Source organism: Vicia villosa, linkage group LG2 (assembly GCF_029867415.1).
Source record: "Vicia villosa cultivar HV-30 ecotype Madison, WI linkage group LG2, Vvil1.0, whole genome shotgun sequence".
In the NCBI taxonomy this organism is placed as follows: Eukaryota; Viridiplantae; Streptophyta; class Magnoliopsida; order Fabales; family Fabaceae; genus Vicia; species Vicia villosa.
Window position 1 is genome coordinate 126525176 of NC_081181.1, and position 19229 is coordinate 126544404.

Sequence of the window (19229 nt, forward strand, 5' to 3'; positions counted from 1 at the left end):
CTTAGAAAGATGATGAAATTTTTTAGGGAAACATTATAAAATTTTGGTATTGGAACTTCTTAGTCTAGGGTTAACTCTTCAATTTACTAGAAAGAAATTGAGATTGAGAATCTCTAATTTGGAAAGAAAAAAAGAGAAATAAATTTTTATTTGAAATTTTTCTATTGAAGAATTAAAACGGTTTTTTTTGAATAATTTATTTATAAGTGGAGTTTGTTAATCATCTTGAGTTCAATCGTTTGATTATTTTGGTAGTTTGTTAAAAATAAATGAGTCGATTTAAGTTTGTTTATATGATTATTTTAATGAATTATTTGTTTATTTGAACAATTTATCCATAATTAGAGTTTTTTAATAAATTTGAGATTGATCGTTTGATTATTTTGATAGTTTATTAGAATTAAACTAGTTGTTTTAAGTGTGTTTATATATTTATTTTGATGAATTATTTGTGTTTTTTATAATTTTATGTTACGGGTGGATTTTATTCGATTATGTGAAACTAGATTGATCTTTTTACTTTGCTCAGTATTAGCGGTGACAAGAATTAAGCTAGTGGTTAATGGTTAGAGTATGTTAGTGTGAAGAGATGTTCCATATGTTTAAGGGATGTAAATTATACCTTTTTATTGATGTATGATACTCGAGGTTGAGGGTTTTTGGTATTTACGTAAATAGTGAATTAAATTTTTGTTCATATCTCAACTTTCTTATATGAAGACCTTGTGACCCCTATCTCATCCTTTATTGTGGAATTGTGTCTACCACTACCCCCATCTTCAACCAACTACCTTTTTATCATGATATTAGTACATCCCTAAATTTTTAGCTCAGTCGGGGTGTCTCTCAGTGTCAGTTGTAACATCCCTTTTTATACCCCAAATTATTTAACATATAATCAGAGAATAGCATGCATATAATTCGTAAGGGCGTCACATCGATGCTTTTAGAAGAACTAAAAACCTTAAAAAAAACTGACAGCATTTATCTACACAACACAATACACCTGGTCATTTTAATAACACTCAAATATAAAATCACAATTTAACCTGGATATGCATTCACAGCGGAAAAATACGATACTCATGTAATTCATAATGATTCATGTCCCATACCATGATCATACATCGACTAATAGTCTCAATTCAACATAAAACATAATCAAAGGTTTGGCTTATAAGCCCCTCAAAATGACATGTAACCAATAAATAAGCTCACAAATCATAGCATAATACATACGCAAATATAACATGAGTTCAATACACCTAGTCTACCCAGTGTTACATGACCAGAGCATCGACTCACTACCTAGTCTCCAAATAACCAAGGAAGAATCTCCGGCTAGGTCACACGCGGCTACTAAACTCCAGAACCTGCATGTCGCCATACGAGGGCAACATTAAAACAGAAGGGTGAGAATACGAACCATTACGAAGAAAGTATAATGGAATACAATGGTTAAATCAACACTTCAAGTAGTTAATCATACTATGTATAACCATGTAGATAATAATAATCAATCCATACTTCACATGTTATCGAGTACACAACAAGCTTAAATAATATAACATTTCAATCCTACTATTATATTCTCAATTGAGTACACAATCATAATTATGACATATTCATACATTTAATCAAATATGTATTCAACTTCACTCGTTTCAATCATCAAACTCATACACATATCACAACTACCTCAACTTCACATACTCAATTATCGCATAGTTTTAATGTAACTCAATGCAAGATATGTGACGCTATGCATGTGGTACCGAATTGTGAACCCGAGGTTTCACCGCTTTCCGATTCAATATCTAGAATCCAAGCCACGCTTCCGATTCGGACAAGACCAAAGCCCACCAAAATGTAAACATATAGTCTACCGCTTCCGATTCACTCTAGAATCTAAGCCTCGCTTTTGTTTCAAAGCAAACCACCTTTGTTTCAAGGCACACCATGATATGAATGTATGTACAATGTTAACAAACATATGCAATTAAGATCATCTCTACCATCTTAATATTTAGCATATCACAATAATCCACTCTACGAATTATTCACAATATTGTACACCACATTCTCATCACATAAACATTATTCACATATAATAGTCAACACACAAATTCCAATCTACTATTCCAATTAACACTAGTAATTAACACTATCATATGCTAACTCACAATTTTGTCAATTTTATATGGTTCACTCACTTTCATATTAAACCAACAAGACATTAGTATCTTTATCATCTAGCTATATTTCTAAATTCAATTTTAGAACCATAATAGAAATACAATCCAAGTACTATCTTTATTAAGGACATATTAGTTTACATAAAATCAATTTCATTCATTCATGCTTATTTACTATTTAGTCTAAACATGTATGTACATATTATATATGTTCCTATTTAATGAATTGTGAGAGTAGCCCACATTTCCATTTGAATTAATGGCTACCTACAGTGGCCGTGGATGATAGTTCTGCCACCTATGGAATTTCATGGCTAAGCAATTCCTATCGTTGTTATTCACTACAGTATGTAGTTACTACACTTGTTCTCACAAAATCCAAAACGCTACAGTTAAGGGAGCATTGTAATTGATATGTTCCATCACACAATTACATTGGTAGTTCATTTCCACTTAGATTCAATATCTAATATTAGTGGCATGTTCATATAAAAGAAATAAAAGGGTGGTGGTCTCATTTTTTAATAAACTAGACGCTACAGTTAAGAGCATCACAATTGGTGTTCATTTGGTAAAGGGGTAGTAGGCCCACGTTTTTTAATTAATTGGACATTAATTAGTAGCATTAGCACTTTCTATTCATTAAGGGTATTGGTGCTTCATGTTTCTAATTGGCCAATAGTTCAGCAACAGACGTTTTTAACTCAATAAAAGTGTTAGTTCATGGCCATGTGACTAAAGCTAGTCACTGTAGCGAATATGCAGAGGATGAAACAGACACGGCTTCTAGTAACACGTTAAACAGGGTCGCTGTCCAGCATACCCTCCGTCCGTCACCAATGCTAACACTCATTTCCGGCATTTTTTCCAATTTCAATTTATCAATAGATTCTACTATACTAAACACAGAAATTAAACCACACATTTTATAAGATTAACTATGGATAAATATAGATGTTAATCTACCAATTACCCCATTATACTAGCCCATAATGATTAGGGATTCTCCCCCTTACCTCTTGATTTCTCCTCCAAAACCCTAGCTTTTCTCTTCTTGCTCCTCTCCTCCACTTCTATTTCTTCAAAACCAGTAAAATGAACTAATGATGCTTCTACCCCTTATTTCCTCTCTTACTGTCTTTATTTATTATGTTGGGCTTTAAAATTAATAACATCCCCTAATTGCTTATCACTCCAATAAATAGGCCCAATTAATCTAACTCTCTAATAACTTAATTAATTCTATTAAACACAAATGCACTCAAGTTTAATTAATTAAATTAATAATTAAATCTTATAACGATTAAATACTTAATTAACACACCAAGGAGTATAAAATATTATAATAAAATAAATACTAAAAAAAAACGGGCTGTTACATCAGTCGAGATGGTGGACTCGAGGCGCAAGAATTATCATCATTAGCAAGGAATCGAGTTGATGCCCATACACCACAGTCGTGTGTGTTCCCGGAGTATGACACATAGACCAATCCTAGAGAGAGGTCTGATAGCTGATTTGGAAGCCCAACGTAACAATTAAGGACCAGACTTATAGTCGCATGAATGTTACGAAATGAATGGTTGATCGTTATAATTCATGATTAATGATCATCATTGTGACGGTGGACGTTACCTTAAGCCTTTAAAGGATGGGAAACATTGGAGCGACTAATTGTGGCTCATTGTTAAAGAAATCAAAGGGATGAATCGAAAGTTATATAACGGAGACCAAAACAAATGTTAAGGATACAAGAATTGTTCTAACAAGCATACAATCAGTCTCATACGCATTCATTATCTCTCTTGACTGGCTTCATGGAGGTTAACTAATTAGTGTTTTTTGCAAGAACATTTGGCGTCCACTATGGGGCTTCGATAAAACTTTCTCAGGCCACACAAAAATCATCAAAGAATTATTAATCTTACAGCGTCGATATGTTTGGATTCTCACCCAGCAAGAATGAGCCTCATACTCCGCCTAACATTACATAGTTGCTGACGATTGTGGAAGCTCTTTGATAGCATAATGAGTCGTTGCATGAGAGCGTGCAGACATTCCAACAAACTCAAAGCCTACATGAGGGGGAAGTGAAATAGGAGCTTATGGATCCCAAGCTTCTTTCAGAAGTTATCTAAGGTGATCAAGTCCCATAAAATTTCAAACCACCGCCCTTGGCATCTTTCAAAGGCAAGAGTGATCCCCAGGAAGAAATCATTGCAATCAGCAATCAAATGGCAATAGTCAACGCATCCGATTCTCTAAAATGAAAACTCATGGCGGGAACGTTCAAAGACATGGCCATGTGTTGGTATATAAGCTTTCCCAAGTGTCCATTCATCATTTACCGAGATCTGGTCAAGAAGATGGTACAGCATTTCTCTACTAGCAAGCATCGAAAAGTGTTAACAACGAGCTTATTCAATGTTTGTCAAGGACATTTTGAGTCACACCGAGAATATTTGGCTTGATTCAATGAGGAGACTATCAAAGTTTCTCACCCGAATCAAGAAATGTTTTTAGGGGCATTTCAACATGGCGTGAAGGCTGGTCACTTAAACGAATCCTTGGTATAAAAACCAGTAACCAACATGGATGATGTGATATTTAGAGTAGGATGTTATATCAAGGGTGAAAAGAGTAATATGGAGAAGAGATCTCGAGATGCCAAGGAAATGACGTTGCCCATACAAGACGGAACCAGGATCAGGAAAGAATACCATAAACCTAGGGTGAAGGATAAACCGGTAACGAAGCCTTCCTATAGGCCATGCAAAAGTTACGCTGAAAACTATATGCCACTCAACACAAAGCGGAAGATATCTTGCGAGAAGTTTACCATCTCAAAATGCTCCCTACATGGCTACATCGAGCCTCCCTACGGGAGTTACTGTCGTGTTGGATAAAGACAAGAGTGCGTGGTGATCATACCATCGGGTCTGGGTCATCAAGCTAAATATTACCATCAGCTAAAAACAGAAATCAAAATTTTAATCCAAAGAAGACGTTTGTTGTCTTACACAATGGGTGTTGGAGAGCCATCGGGAAAGAGAAGCCCTCCCCGAAGAGAACTCAACTCGGAGAATCCCTCTCCTTAAAAAGGTAAGAACATTGAGGAGGTATGAGAAACCATAATGACGAGCCATATGCTTAATACTATCTCGGGAGGTTTTAGTAGCGAGTGAGAAACTAGCTAGGCCAGAAAGAGATATGCCCGATCAATGATGCATGTTTCTCAGAAGATTCTTTCAGAAATAGAAGAAAAGCCAACCATTATCAATTTTTCCAAAACAAACGTGGAAGGAGTGATGGCTCACGAGAATGACTTTATGGTAATAAAAATTCAAATCCATGATTTAAGTTTGGAAACACAACTACCACGACATTCATTAACTCTAGTTCACAACCCGTCACCAAAACCTGCAATAATAACTTCTCGAAAGCAAACAAATTTTTCAGCTTCTCTAGTGCTCATGTGAAGTTTTCTTCCCTTTCATGTTCCATATAGACAAATCCAACCAAAAACGTCAACTTTGTGGATGTAACACCAACAAACTCAAGTTGTGGTAGCCAATACCTGTTTGTTTTGTATGTATAATAAATAATCAATAACTTCCAACCCAAAATCAAATAAATAAAAATAAAAGAAATTGGAATATGCAGTACATGTTTTTTGTATGTACAGTAAAAAATCAACACTAAATGAAACATGCTCAATAAATTCACTGAATCAAGATGCGTCCAAATGATATCATCAACAACATCTGAAACGTTCTTGTTTCTGGTCCGGTACATGCATGATATCATCAACAACACCTGAAATGTTCTTGTTTCTGGTCTGGTACATGCATTTCTCTTCATGAATAAGACTCAACTGATCTCTCTTGCTCATCTTGTATGTATATCTTACCTTGTACACCTGGATAACACTCGTGAGGTTTTTTGGACCTCTATCTTTCAAAGCAACAATTATGTATTTGAGATCCATATTTGTTTGGTTATGTCATTTACAAACTGTCTTTCATTATCTCTTAAACGATTTAATACGTTGTGGTCGTCTAAGTCCTTAGCTAGTATAAGATTTTAAAATATATTATGGTTGGACATTTAACATTCCAAACGCTACCACTTGGCACCGATCTCAGCATAAATGGACATTTAACTTGCATACTATAAATGTCATCAAAAGAATTCTTCTTTTCGTAGTTTCCTACTTTCTCACAATCTATAATCAATTTATCTTGCCTCCCTTTGATCCCATTTGCATTATCAAAATAAAAAGTAATAACAATAATACCATGTTATTTACCAATAGATTGTGCATGTGTTAACACACCAGCTCGGGAGAAAACTATATATGTCATTTACAACATATATCGAATAAATTATCAATGTCAAAGATACTGAAATCCTATTAAATCATGTAAGTTTTAAACATACAACGTCAATGGTGATTTTTTTTGTAAAATCTGCAGGAGAACCATCAGGATCTAGACCACACAAATGAAACATTCTGAACTACCAGATTTTTACAGTAGGCGAAATATCCGGAATACCAAAATTTTCAAAAAAAACTGAAACTTTTGGGTTTTTCTCAAATAGTTTTAAATATCCGGTAGAAATGTATCGAGTTTTTTAAAAAATGCGGTAAATACACAACTAATTTTCTGAAAATACCATATTTTTCAATAATATGCGAAAAATGTAACAAAATACCAAAATTTTCAAAAAAAAAATCGATAAAAACTTATACCGATTTTTAAAAAAACAAGTAAAAAATTATATACATTTTGCCTTTTCCAAAAAACTTTTGTACCAAATTATTGGGAATAACTATCAGATTTTTTTTTCTTTTTCATTATTAATCTTATTCTTTTTTTAGAGATAGATTTTCTTAGTGGATGATTCATAATATATTTAGACTGCGCTTCTTATGAAGAAATCCTATACCATTACAAAAGTAATGTGATATATACTTTTATTTAAAAGCATGTGATTTAATTTATCGGCAAAATTAAATTTTGTTCAAACATACTCATATGGAAGTATTTTAGAAACTAACATGACAAAAATACATTATGTAAGTTGATTGCATCCATGTGAATTTTTTAATATATACATAACGATTAATACCAGGTTTCTTGGAAGGGCAGATGTCGTTTAAATATCTAGGAGTTCCTATGACGAGTAAGAAACTTTCTATAAACCATTATCCGCCGTTGATAGACAAAATTGTGTCTAAGATTAAGCATTGGACAACCCGACTGCTAACATATGCAGGGAGAGTGCAACTTATAAATAGTGTTATGTTTGCGATAACAAATTATTGGATTAATTGTTTTCCGTCCCCAAAAGGAGTGCTCCAGAAAATTGAAAGCATATATCGTAATTTTCTTTGGACTGGTGGTTACGAGGGTAGCCGAAAAGCCCCAGTAGCGTGGAAACATATTTGCAGATCGAGAGGCTATGGTGGATTAAATATCATTGATATTAAAGTGGTGAATAAAGTTAGCTTAATGAAATTGATGTGGAGCTTAAATGGTAAGGAAGACTCATTATGGGTAAAATGGGTGCAAGCGCTTACTATCTTAAGCACAGTAATATGATGGATGTTCAAGCTAAAGCAAATGACTCAGGGATTATGAAGGGTATGTTGGACCAGAGAATGGATATCGCAAGTATAGAAGCTCTTAAAGACATTATGGAGGAAAAGAAGTTCGATATGGGCAAGGCTTATATGAACCTACAAAACTATAGTCATAAAGTAATGTGGAAAAACTTGCTGTACGAAAATAATGCGAGGCCCCAAGTCAATTTTATTTTTTGGTTAGCTTGTCATGAAAGGTTGGTGACAAAAGATAGATTGTGTAAATTTGGTATGATAGATAACACTACTTGTTGTTTCTATTTACAGGAAGAATCGATAAGACATCTATTTTTTTGAATGTGATACTATGAAGCAAATATGGATGGAAGTCCTTCAATGGGTGAAAGTTCCTTGTATTCCTAGGAATTGGCACAAAGAGATTAAGTGACTAATGTAACAAACGAAAGGGAAAGGAATGCGGGATGCTGTCCTTAAAATGGCTGCAGCTTAAACAATCTATGAGCTGTGTAAAACTAGAAACAATTGAAGTTTTGGTGAACCTGTTGATATTACAAAGATAGGCAAGAGAATTATAGATACTTTGGTGTATAGGGGGTGGAATAACAAAAAGCTTAGAGATTACATAGCTATCTTAATGATAGAGGGGTATTAGCTTATTTTTGTATTCCTTTTTAGTACGTTGGTTTTGTCTGTTAAGTGGTTGGATCCGATTGGGATCGCTTGTACTTATTGATTTTTTTTATCTTAATAAAGTATTTTATTTATAAAATAATATTATAATCACTATTGAATATTTTTTCTATATTAAATAATATTATATTTTAAAATTAAAAAGACAAAAAAAATCATAAATTAGATATAATAACATAAACATTACAATTAGGTCTAAGTAGAGGGAGTTGGCCAATGACTACCTTATTTAATTATCACATTGAACAAAGAATCGGATAAAAAAAGAATTTCTCCTAAAGAATTTTGCCTATTCCAAATATCAAATGAAAAACCACTATAAACTTTGAAAGCTGTCTCGTGTCGTATGCCTTTGAAGTAGTATATCCTATCCATTCGTTCATCCAATTCAATCAGCATCCTTGAAGTGCGGTCATGCATCACACACGAAGAGTTATTAAAGTACATTAAGCATTTTGTCTCATCTATTAATTGGGTCACAAATATCAAGCTACAATTCATTTTAGGCACATATAACACATTGTTTAATTGCATCCTTTCTTTAAGAGTTGTCGTTCTCTCCGTTGTTTCAACATCTTTCTGTCTGTGTGGCATTCTCACAAAGCATCCATGCACATCCTTCATTTCCTAAAACAATCTTAAATTTTCTATCATGTTATTTAAAACTTCTGTAAAAATAATTCTAGCCTTTTTACTTGTCATTCCTTCACTAGGATTTCCCTTCTGATTGTCAAGCATATTCACAAGAATTTTCCTTTGCTCTATGCTTAATCTGTCTTGTTCTCCTTTGTCAATATCAGTCGATGCCTCCATTATTCTCCTGATAACTACGTTGGCAGCGTTTGCTCGCACAACCATGCCTCTATGGCATCCATAATATGCATTGTGTCTTTATTGTTGCCCTTTCATTTGAGAAGCTATTTTTGCTTCATGGCGTGTCCTAACCCCTACCAATATGGATATCCGAAAATTTGAAAACAACCCATGGTATCATGCCTCGTTCGATTCTAGTTCGAAATGACAATGCATTTATCTTTTGTGTCTCTACATCCTCTCATTCTGCCACTGGTATGCACAGCTAGACCGACAATCTTTATTCGTTCTTCCTTAGTCCTAGCTATGTCCTTCATGCGTTCTTCTTAAATCAATATGACATATAATCGATTCAACGATGGTAGTGGATCAGTTGCAAAGATGCTAAATTGAGTTATTTCGTACAACACATCATCTAGTCCTATCAAGAAATGATGCATTTTCTCTTCTTCCCTTTGTTTCTCTAACTTTGCCTTGATGTTACATTTTCACCCTTCACACGAGCACACGGGTATTTGTTGGTGATTTCCCAATCCATCCCATAATGCTTGGAGTTTTCTATAATAGTTCACCATTAACAACCCTTCTTATTTGCATTTAGGAAGTTCTGATTTCAGTTGTTGAATCTTTGGCCCATTCGCAACTGAGAATCGCTTTTTAATGTCATCCCGAAGTTCCTTTGTGTTCTCCATATAAGAAATCATAGAACATACAAAACCTTCAATGGTGTTTAAGATCCACGACACCATCATCGATTGGACAATCCACCAATCCTCAATTTTTGGTGATTCTTCATTCAACTTATTTATGGTTCATACGAGGAACCCCTATTTACGTCGTGCACGTAATAAGGTACTCATGCCCATTCATCATAGTTTTACACCTCGAAGTTGGACTTGAGTGATTATGCTTCCTGGATTGTCATTCAAATTCAGATCATACAGAGATGATATCTTCTTTACCACCTTAGTCTTTTCCATAAATTTTTTCCATCAGGACATCGCTATGATGCCATAATAATTTATAGGAAATACTATCTATTTAAAAGTGCCAATATATACACGTACAACTTTTGTTTCATATCAAAACCATTGAATAATTGCCTATTTTATCTCCTTAAACTATACCGAAAATAACTTGTCAAAGGTACAACAAATCACAATTTAATATACAACATATGACACCTATCAACATACTTAAGGAAATATATTTCATTTCCTATAAGAAATAGTTGTGCACTTGCAATCATATCAATATTATTGTATGAACATACAAAGTGGATTGCTTACGTAGATGATACAACATTCACGTCACTTATTGTGATTTGCTTGTGTGGTGCTATGATGTTCTTGATTTTTTTATCGTACGCTCATTCTCCAAGTGAGGGAGTGTACATGCAAAAAACTCTCGTGCCAAAGCAAGGTGCGGTGAATGTAGATAGCAAGTAGGTGGATTAATTAAGTGATCATTTTTTAGGGTGAACCCTATATATTATATTGGTTAGTCTCGTTCATACAATTGTTATCTCTACTATAATGTGTTATGAGATCGATACTAGATAAATATAACTTTATTATCATAATTAATTTTAAAATAGACGGGGAACAATGGTGCTCTCAAATGCTTAATTTATAGGCGAATTGATTTTCTAAGTTGACCTCGGGATAAGATCATGTTGTTTCATCCCTATATACGAGATTTTATCTTGCCACCCCATAGTTTGACTTGGCACCCCCACATGAGGGCTGCTTTTAGAGTTATACTTTTACTAAATATTTCTGATTTTTTGAAACTACCTAAAGTTGTCGATTTTTTCATTGTAGTACCAAACATTTTGCAATTTTATTCGTTTAGATGAAGAAATACCAGATTTTCCGAAAAAATACAAGACATTTTACTAATTTTTGATGAAATGTAAAAAATTTACGTAATTTCTTGTAAAAACGCATGGGTTTCCACAAAATTGTGGAAGAAATACTGTATCTTTTTTGTTGAAAAATCTGCTGCTTATATACAATTTTTTAAAAGAAAAATATGGTAACCTATCATACGTACAAAATTTTCTGGAGACTTTGAAAACCTAGTACATGCCAAATTTTCTGGATAATTTGAAAAATCCGCTTGGCAGTGGCGAGTTTTGAAAAATCCTTAAGTTTTTTTTTACATTTATAGCAAAATATACCTGATAAAATATATACATATAATACAAAAAAATGCTACAACATCAATACAAAATAAATTATGTTGATTTCTTAACTTCTTCTTCCCAGTGACTAGTACATCTCGTATATGCTGATTCCCATGCTCTTGCAACTTCACTACAGGTCTGTCTATATCGACCTATGACGTGAGGTAGCAAACAATTGGGATTCAACGTCACTTGAACCCAATGACTATTGTCAACAAAATCGACTGCAATCATTTATGTCTACTCTAAGCTATGAATGGAGTCATCACTAATGAGAATAATATTATGTTAATGTCCCATTTTAGCATATGATCACAAACAATGAGCACTTCTTTATTTGTAAATTGTGTACGAACATTTACCTCGACAACAACTAATCGAGCATCCGATTTAACATCATCATTCACTTCATCTGATTTAACATCATCAATCACTTCATTCAATTTAACATCATGCTTCATTCACAATAGCTTTGGGAAACATATTCGGGTGCACCATATCTAACAATAGAAAAATAATATGAAACTCAAACTATCAAAACAATCCAGATATGCACATTCAGACTACACCAAACATAGTATGGACATGCATATCTGAATTCAACGTGCATTTTTCAACTCAAAGACAAGATTAATGCAAGGAATGGAGGATGAAATGAATGATCTTTACTTGCAATTTCAGCTTGTTTTGCTTCCTTTGAAGTGATGAAATACACAAATGTTGTTTTGGTGTTGAAAAGTTGATTGAGAATAAGATAATATTTTTAAAGGATTTTGCAATGAAGTAAGTTTTTAGCATGAAGAAGAAGATCATGCAAGGTGGTGTTTTATCAAATTTCTGGCTGAGCAATTCCGGAGATGCATCTTCGAAAATATCACCGACTTGTTAATTAAATCAGTTGAGTGAATAACAAAACCCCATAAATGAGTGCAAAGATACTTTAGAGATGCATCTCCGAATATACGCAAACAATATACGAAGATGCATCTTCGGATATACGCAAACAGTATACGAAGATGCATCTCCGAACCATGTTTTTTAAAACTAGGATGAAACTCAAAAAAGAGAAAATTAATGTGATTTTGAGTGTGTCTAGAGATACATCTCTAAACACATAAATGACATTTTTAAATTTTCAAAAGGTTTGGAATGCACCACTAACGATAGAAAGAGCATTTTCTTTAATTTATTAACAGAATTAAACTTTGTACAAACATATCTCATATGGAAATGTTTTAGAAACTAATATGACAATAAGATATTGTGATGTAAGTTGATTACATCCATGTAAATTTCTTTTATCAGTACAGAATAATTAATATCTAAAATAATCTCATAATCACTTTGATGAAGATTTTTTCTATATAAAATAATCTTCTATTTGTAAAACTAAAAAAAAAACTATTAAACAAAAATCATGAATTAAATATGATATGATAAACATTACTAGTAGGTCTAACTAGAGGGAGTTGGCCAATGACTTCCTTATTTAATTATCAAGTTGAACAAAGAATCGGATACAAAAAGAACTTCTCCTTAATTAAAAGAAAACCCTCATTTTAAATATTTTCCCCAAAGTTTACATGCCTAAAACCAGAGAACCCATAATTGATAAATTACTATATAGAATCTGTTATACATTGAAAGGAGACAAGTCATAATCAATGTTGTAAAAGGATTTGATATAGATTGAACTAACTAAATTATCAAGACACTCTAACTAACATGTCAACTTCAATTAACAAAATACTAGTGAAGTGGACGCAAAGAAAAAAAAGTTAACCAATTATTACCCTACCAATATCCATTACTAAGAGCCTTAGTATACTAAATAGTTCACATGTTTGTTACTTGTATTAAATGGAGCTCTTTTTGTGTTCACTTTGTCTTCAAATATTCACTCATACACGTCTTGCCATTAATACTATCTTAGTAAAAATTTGGAAACTATTTAGCTTAACATGGAGAGAGAAGAAAGTGGAACATTGATCATGGGACGTGCTGAGATTGATACTGGAGCTCCTTTTAAGTCTGTTAAAGAAGCTGTTCTTTTGTTTGGAGAAAGAGTTTTGGTTGGAGAAATTTATGCTAATAAGCTCAAAGAGGTTCTTTCTACCTTTAACTTTTTGTATTCATGCATTAATTCATGGTTTTTTTAGTATATAGTTTGATTAATTTTCTTGTGATTATTATGCATGTGAAATGATGAAGATGCAAAATGAAGCAAGTGAAACTGGGAATGTACAACCGAAAGCTGGAGCATTAGCGGCGGAGCTGGAAGAAACAAAGCGGAAACTCGAGGGAGCGAAAGAAGAAGCTAACATTTTATCTCAATGCGTGAAGTCCCTCAAGAAGGAACTTGAGCAAACAAAGAAAGAATTGGAAGAGACGAAAGAAAGAGAGATGAAGTTGCTTCAGAGACGCGATGGTCCGGAGACAAACGAAGAGATCAAGTTTATTGCGAACGCAACCAATGTGGAAATCAAAACACAAACAGATGATGATGATAGCGAGGAAACAATTCAAAAAAGAAGATATGTGAAGTTTGCTAGCCCTCATGTTTTGGCTCAAGTTATTCCGAATAAAGATGAGTTACTTGGGAGACCTAATTCGGTTAAGAAAGGTAAGAAGAAGCCAGCATTGATGCCTTTGATCGGATGGCTTTTCTCGAAAAAGAAGGGAAGTTATGAAGTCGATCACTCTCCAAAAGGTTAAGATTTCATCATTCATGAAATGTGTCTACCAACATGCATGTTATGATTGATTAATAATTCTCTGTTGTTACTTTTCTTTGTTTTCCTAGCTATGTTCTTGTTTTGCTAGTGAAACAAAGTCTAAGATTTTGCAAATTTGTGACTCCTAGTTCCTTAATGAATATACAGTTGATACACAAATATCTATCATTCATTCATCATATAAAAGTTAGAGCATAAATGCCAAGTACCATGTCTCTTCTTCTAAAATTCCAAACTGTTGGATTGGTTTGTTCTAAAGATTGAAATATATTCAAAACAATCTACAACGAAGATGATACACATGTATATAATATACGTAACTATTCGCGACTAATCTTCCGAGCGTAACCCTACAGGGAAATCCTCCCCAAAGAATAGTTTTAAGATATAGAGAGATCATGTACATTCATAACCAGAAGGCTGTTTCGACTGTCCTTCCAACATATTCAGTTGCCTTCGTAGCTTAACAATGTGAGCTTGCACCTAACACATTGCAAACATAGTTAGCACATAAATCCATAATATGTTTAAAAGACTCTAAGGTTTCACCATCCCTAAATATAGAACCGTCTTGAGATCTTATAAAAAGGGATGAGGAAGAAACTCAAGAGGGCAGGTGCAAAACGAATAAAACATCGGGCGGGAAAAAAAGAACTACTCCATTAAGTTTCACCATCCAATATAAGCCTCCTAGACTAAAGCAACAAGAATGCAGACAAATACAGAAACAAACAAACTATTCCAATAACAGTCTCATTGACTCGAAAGTCGAAACAATGAGAATTTAGACAAATACAAAAAAAAAAAGTTTCACCATCCAATAAAACCCTCCTAAATACAAACAAGAAGAATGAAGACAAATACAATATGCATCTCGTTTGAAAAAAGGAAATCTCGAGTAAATACACATTAGGAATGAATCAGGGAATTGATCAGCATTGTCAATTGCAGCTGGCAGAAAATAACGGTTTGTTCGAATTCCACTATGCACCTCTATTTGACATTATGTTTGTACTAAAAAGCGTATTGTGGGATAATATTAATTTATTAAAATTCTGCTATGCTATATAGTGTCGTATCGCCGCTATAACTTCTATTTAGTAACACTTGAATTGATTGTATTTATTTTCAGAATATAGTCCCCATAGCTACGCATAATAATGTTACTTTAAGGAAGAAAAGAGACAATCCAATGCCGAAAGAAATAAATGACACTAACTATTGTCTAGCCATGAAACAACCTATTCAAATAGAAAATTCATAATATAACAAAGCAACCAGAACCTGTTGGCGAGCTGTAGCTAGTTTTAAGAGCTCATCGGCCTCCGAGAAGTTCAGGAACCACTGACTCAGTGGATGATCTTTGGTGTCACCTCTTTGCTTGTCATTCATATGATCAATTGGTACTGCAGAAACCAGCACAAGAGATTATAAAGGAAAATTTTGAAAGGGGTAATGTAATATGTAATAGTCATAGTAACAAATAACAATCGGAAGATTATTGCAAGCAATGTACCCGGGTTTGGTAAAGTCAAACCAGGTGGTAACCTAGGAACAACAACAGCTGGATGATTCTGAATGCGTGCAAGAAAACCCTCCAAAGGTTCAGGAAACACAACCTCGTTATAAGATTCAATTACAACAGGTTTCTTCGTAGTCTGAGGACCAGACTCATCTTCAGGATATAATTTCAAATGGTGATACCTACGAGAACAAACAAAAAGTTATTCAGATAATTCAACCTCCAAGTAAAAACAACCGAAAAACGAATGTGGCAAAGGTAAGCAAATGAAGCTCACAAGTCCAACTGTTTTTCACAAGCATCACTGTGGAAAAAGAGGGTGATAGCAATTTCAAATTCACCCCAACCACATTCTGTTACTTCAAAAGGGGGTGATTCAACAACTCTTGTAGGATTATTGAAACTAGGATGCAACTGAAACACAACCCTTTTAATCACTGCACTAAGATCTTCATTAGAAGCACCACGTACATAAACAGTCCATCTATGAGATTGAGACCTAGCAACATCAAATTGATCAGATAAAAAATTGCAACAAAAATTCAAATCAGAAAAAAAAATAAGAACACCATAAAAAATCAAAACTTACTCACTAGCCTTCCTACCCAGATAAAATGCAATAGTCCCATAAACTATAGGGACACAAATTTCAACATCTTTGACCCTCTTGTTGAGATTCTGAACCAAAAATACAATTTTTATTAGAAATCCAAAAAGGCAAAATGATAAAAAAGCAAAATTAGGGTTTGAAATGTTTTGAATGATCAAAGCTAAAAACAAATAAAGGTGTAACCTTTTTGTCGCTATCTTCAGAGGGTAGTGAAATTTTGAGGCGAGAAGGTTTGATAGCAGTGGAAGCATCATCGGAGGGGTTTTCACCTTGTGGTCTTTTGAGAGGTAACGTTTGAGATTGAGACATTTGTTTGATTGAGAAATGGAGAAATTGGAGGATTGGGGTTTAGGGTTTTGTAGTGAGTATACAATGCAAGAAGATAATGATTTTCGTAGGCTAAAAGTGTTATGTAAAGGAGGCAAATTATGTCATGCAGAAAATAAAAAAGTGGTGAATTGTGCAGAAAAAAATCCAACCTTTGAAATATAAAGTTCCACTATATTTATAGTACACCTTTAACACCAAATCCTTCTCCTCTTGGTTGATCCTAGGCTATTCAAAAAATCCAAGAATTGAACTAAACTGTCGAATTGAATTAAACTGAAGTTAAAATAACTGAACCGTTATGTTCGGATAGTAAATCAAACCATTACGCACAATCAGTACTAGAATTGAACTGTAACTGAACTAAAGCTGAACTCGAACAGAAAAATGAAAAATACTTAAAACAAGCTAAAAACAATTTTAAAAAATTGAAAAATAGCTTAACGACTCTGTTCTTTGATAAACGGTTCGGTTTGTAAAAAATGTCTTCTAGCAATACGGTTCGGAATTTTGAAACGGTATACCAAACCAATAATTTTGGTTGAGTTCAGTTCGGCTCGAGTGAATTTTTACTATGATTTAGTTCGGTTCAATTTAGCTTTTCTCACAAACTGTATCATGAACAACCTTAGTTGACCCGACCCGAACCAATATAAAAGAAAATCATTTTGTCGGATTCACCTTGACAATGTTATGATACCTTTTGTATCATAGCGTTAGTATTGTTGTCTTTTTGGAGGTGTTTTGTGTTTTGGATTGTTGAAATGAATTCAAGGATGATGAAGGTTACAATGTGATGGTGTTGTGGTTGAATGATGATGGGAGAGAAAAAATTTAATGTTGTTCACTTGGAGATGAAGAAGAAATGATTGAGTCATGAAAGAAAATGGTCATGGAGATGAAAAAGAAACGATTGAGACATAAAAGAAAATGAGGGATGCAAAGAAAGAGAAAAGGTGGAAGCATCAAAGGGAATGAGTGAGAGATAATGAGGATCATATTCATATCTAGAAATTTACGAAGCTTAACAAAAGAAATTATGAGTTTGAATTGTATTGGAGTTAAAATCTTTTATTTATTATTTAATTTAAAAAAATAATTCATATTGAAATGTTGGTTTTAAAGAGACAAGGGTAGAGAGAGGGAAACCACTCTTTAGGATCTCTGATCTAAGTCCAAAGAGTCTCCTATATACACCCTCGCTTATAGAAGGGAAAATGGATCTCCAATTTTCCTACACAAGGTCAAAGAAAGAGCTTCTTACAACCATACATGAGTTAACCCTCGATCACAAAATTTCTTTAGAAATACACATAGGAGCTCTCCAGAACCATATGTGGGTAAGCTTTAATCACTAATAAAACTCTAAAACTCTTTGGAATCCTACACAACCAAGGGTTATCTCTCATTGTACTTTTTCGACAAGTATAATTGGTACCCACTGTTGACCCCTAGTAAAACTGACATGGGTCACCCTCTTATTCAATGACCGACACAGTGCACACCTTCATAATCCTCTATAATTTGGTGAACATGTGAGTAACTATATCAGCTGAAAATATAGCATAAATTAATCATGTTTCTCAAAATAGGGGTGTCCCACATAATTTCAATATCACATATGTTGTGAATTCAATGCCAAGAACAAAGTATAAAACAAGGAAGAATAAAGGACAATGAAGAAGAGGAACACAAGAATTGGTTATAACTGCTATTCTTTCACTTTCTCTTAAAACAAGATTACAAGTTTACAAGAATAACAAATAACCTCTCTCACCCTAAATTAGGATTTGCAGCTTAGCAATGATGAGAGACTAGTATGCTATTTATAATAAAACCTAACATACTAACTAATGGGCTTTTTCAGCAAGGCCCATTACACAAGCCAACTTAATAAACAAGCTAACTTAACAAATTAGGGTTTAAACACTAAAACCTAATTTAACATGCTAACAACCCTAGCATCTTCGACATCTGCATGCTAGACCCATCTTCGACTACAGCATGCACACTTCGACACCAGCATGTGAACAATCCTTCGACTTCATGCTTAACTCTGTCGAACTGTCGAACCAAGAAGCTACCCTTCGACAATACTAGAGTTCGATCCAATATCTCACAAATCTCCACCTTGGACCTAACTCTACAACGTCAAGGGAACAAACTAGCTTTCTTCATGCAGCTTTATCAACTGCATACAGTGGAAAAACTTGCAACTCGGCAATGTCTTGGTGATCATATCAGCAGCATTGTCTTCAGTCGAAACCTTCAGCACTTGGACTTCTCCACGCTCGATTACTCCTCTGACGAAATGCAGCCTCACATCAATGTGCTTAGTTCGCTCATGATAGGCTGAATTCTTCGACAGGTGTATTGCACTTTGACTATCACATTTAACAGTGATACCTCGACCTTGAAGTTTTAGCTCCTTCGCAAAACCTTCAAGCCACAATGCTTCTTTCACAGCTTCAGTTAGGGCAATATACTCCGCTTCAGTGGTTGATAGAGCAACAACCTTCTGAAGTGTTGCTTTCCAACTAA

General features: G+C 34.0%; 2 protein-coding genes across 2 annotated transcripts; one reads left to right on the forward strand and one right to left on the reverse strand.

The window, feature by feature from the left end:
• The first annotated feature begins 13378 nt into the window (after window positions 1-13378).
• LOC131652031 (WEB family protein At3g51220-like) lies at window positions 13379-14378 on the forward strand. Its single transcript, XM_058921799.1, has 2 exons — window positions 13379-13599; window positions 13706-14378. The coding sequence occupies exons 1-2, from the start codon at window positions 13456-13458 to the stop codon at window positions 14207-14209; spliced, it is 648 nt and encodes a 215-aa protein (XP_058777782.1). The 5' UTR covers window positions 13379-13455; the 3' UTR covers window positions 14210-14378.
• Window positions 14377-16829, reverse strand: LOC131652030 (transcription initiation factor TFIID subunit 14b-like). The gene is made up of 6 exons (XM_058921798.1): window positions 16545-16829; window positions 16341-16429; window positions 16029-16250; window positions 15746-15933; window positions 15514-15635; window positions 14377-14712 (listed from the first exon to the last, which is right to left on the reverse strand). The coding sequence occupies exons 1-6, from the start codon at window positions 16668-16670 to the stop codon at window positions 14626-14628; spliced, it is 834 nt and encodes a 277-aa protein (XP_058777781.1). The 5' UTR covers window positions 16671-16829; the 3' UTR covers window positions 14377-14625.
• Window positions 16830-19229: the final 2400 nt, after the last annotated feature.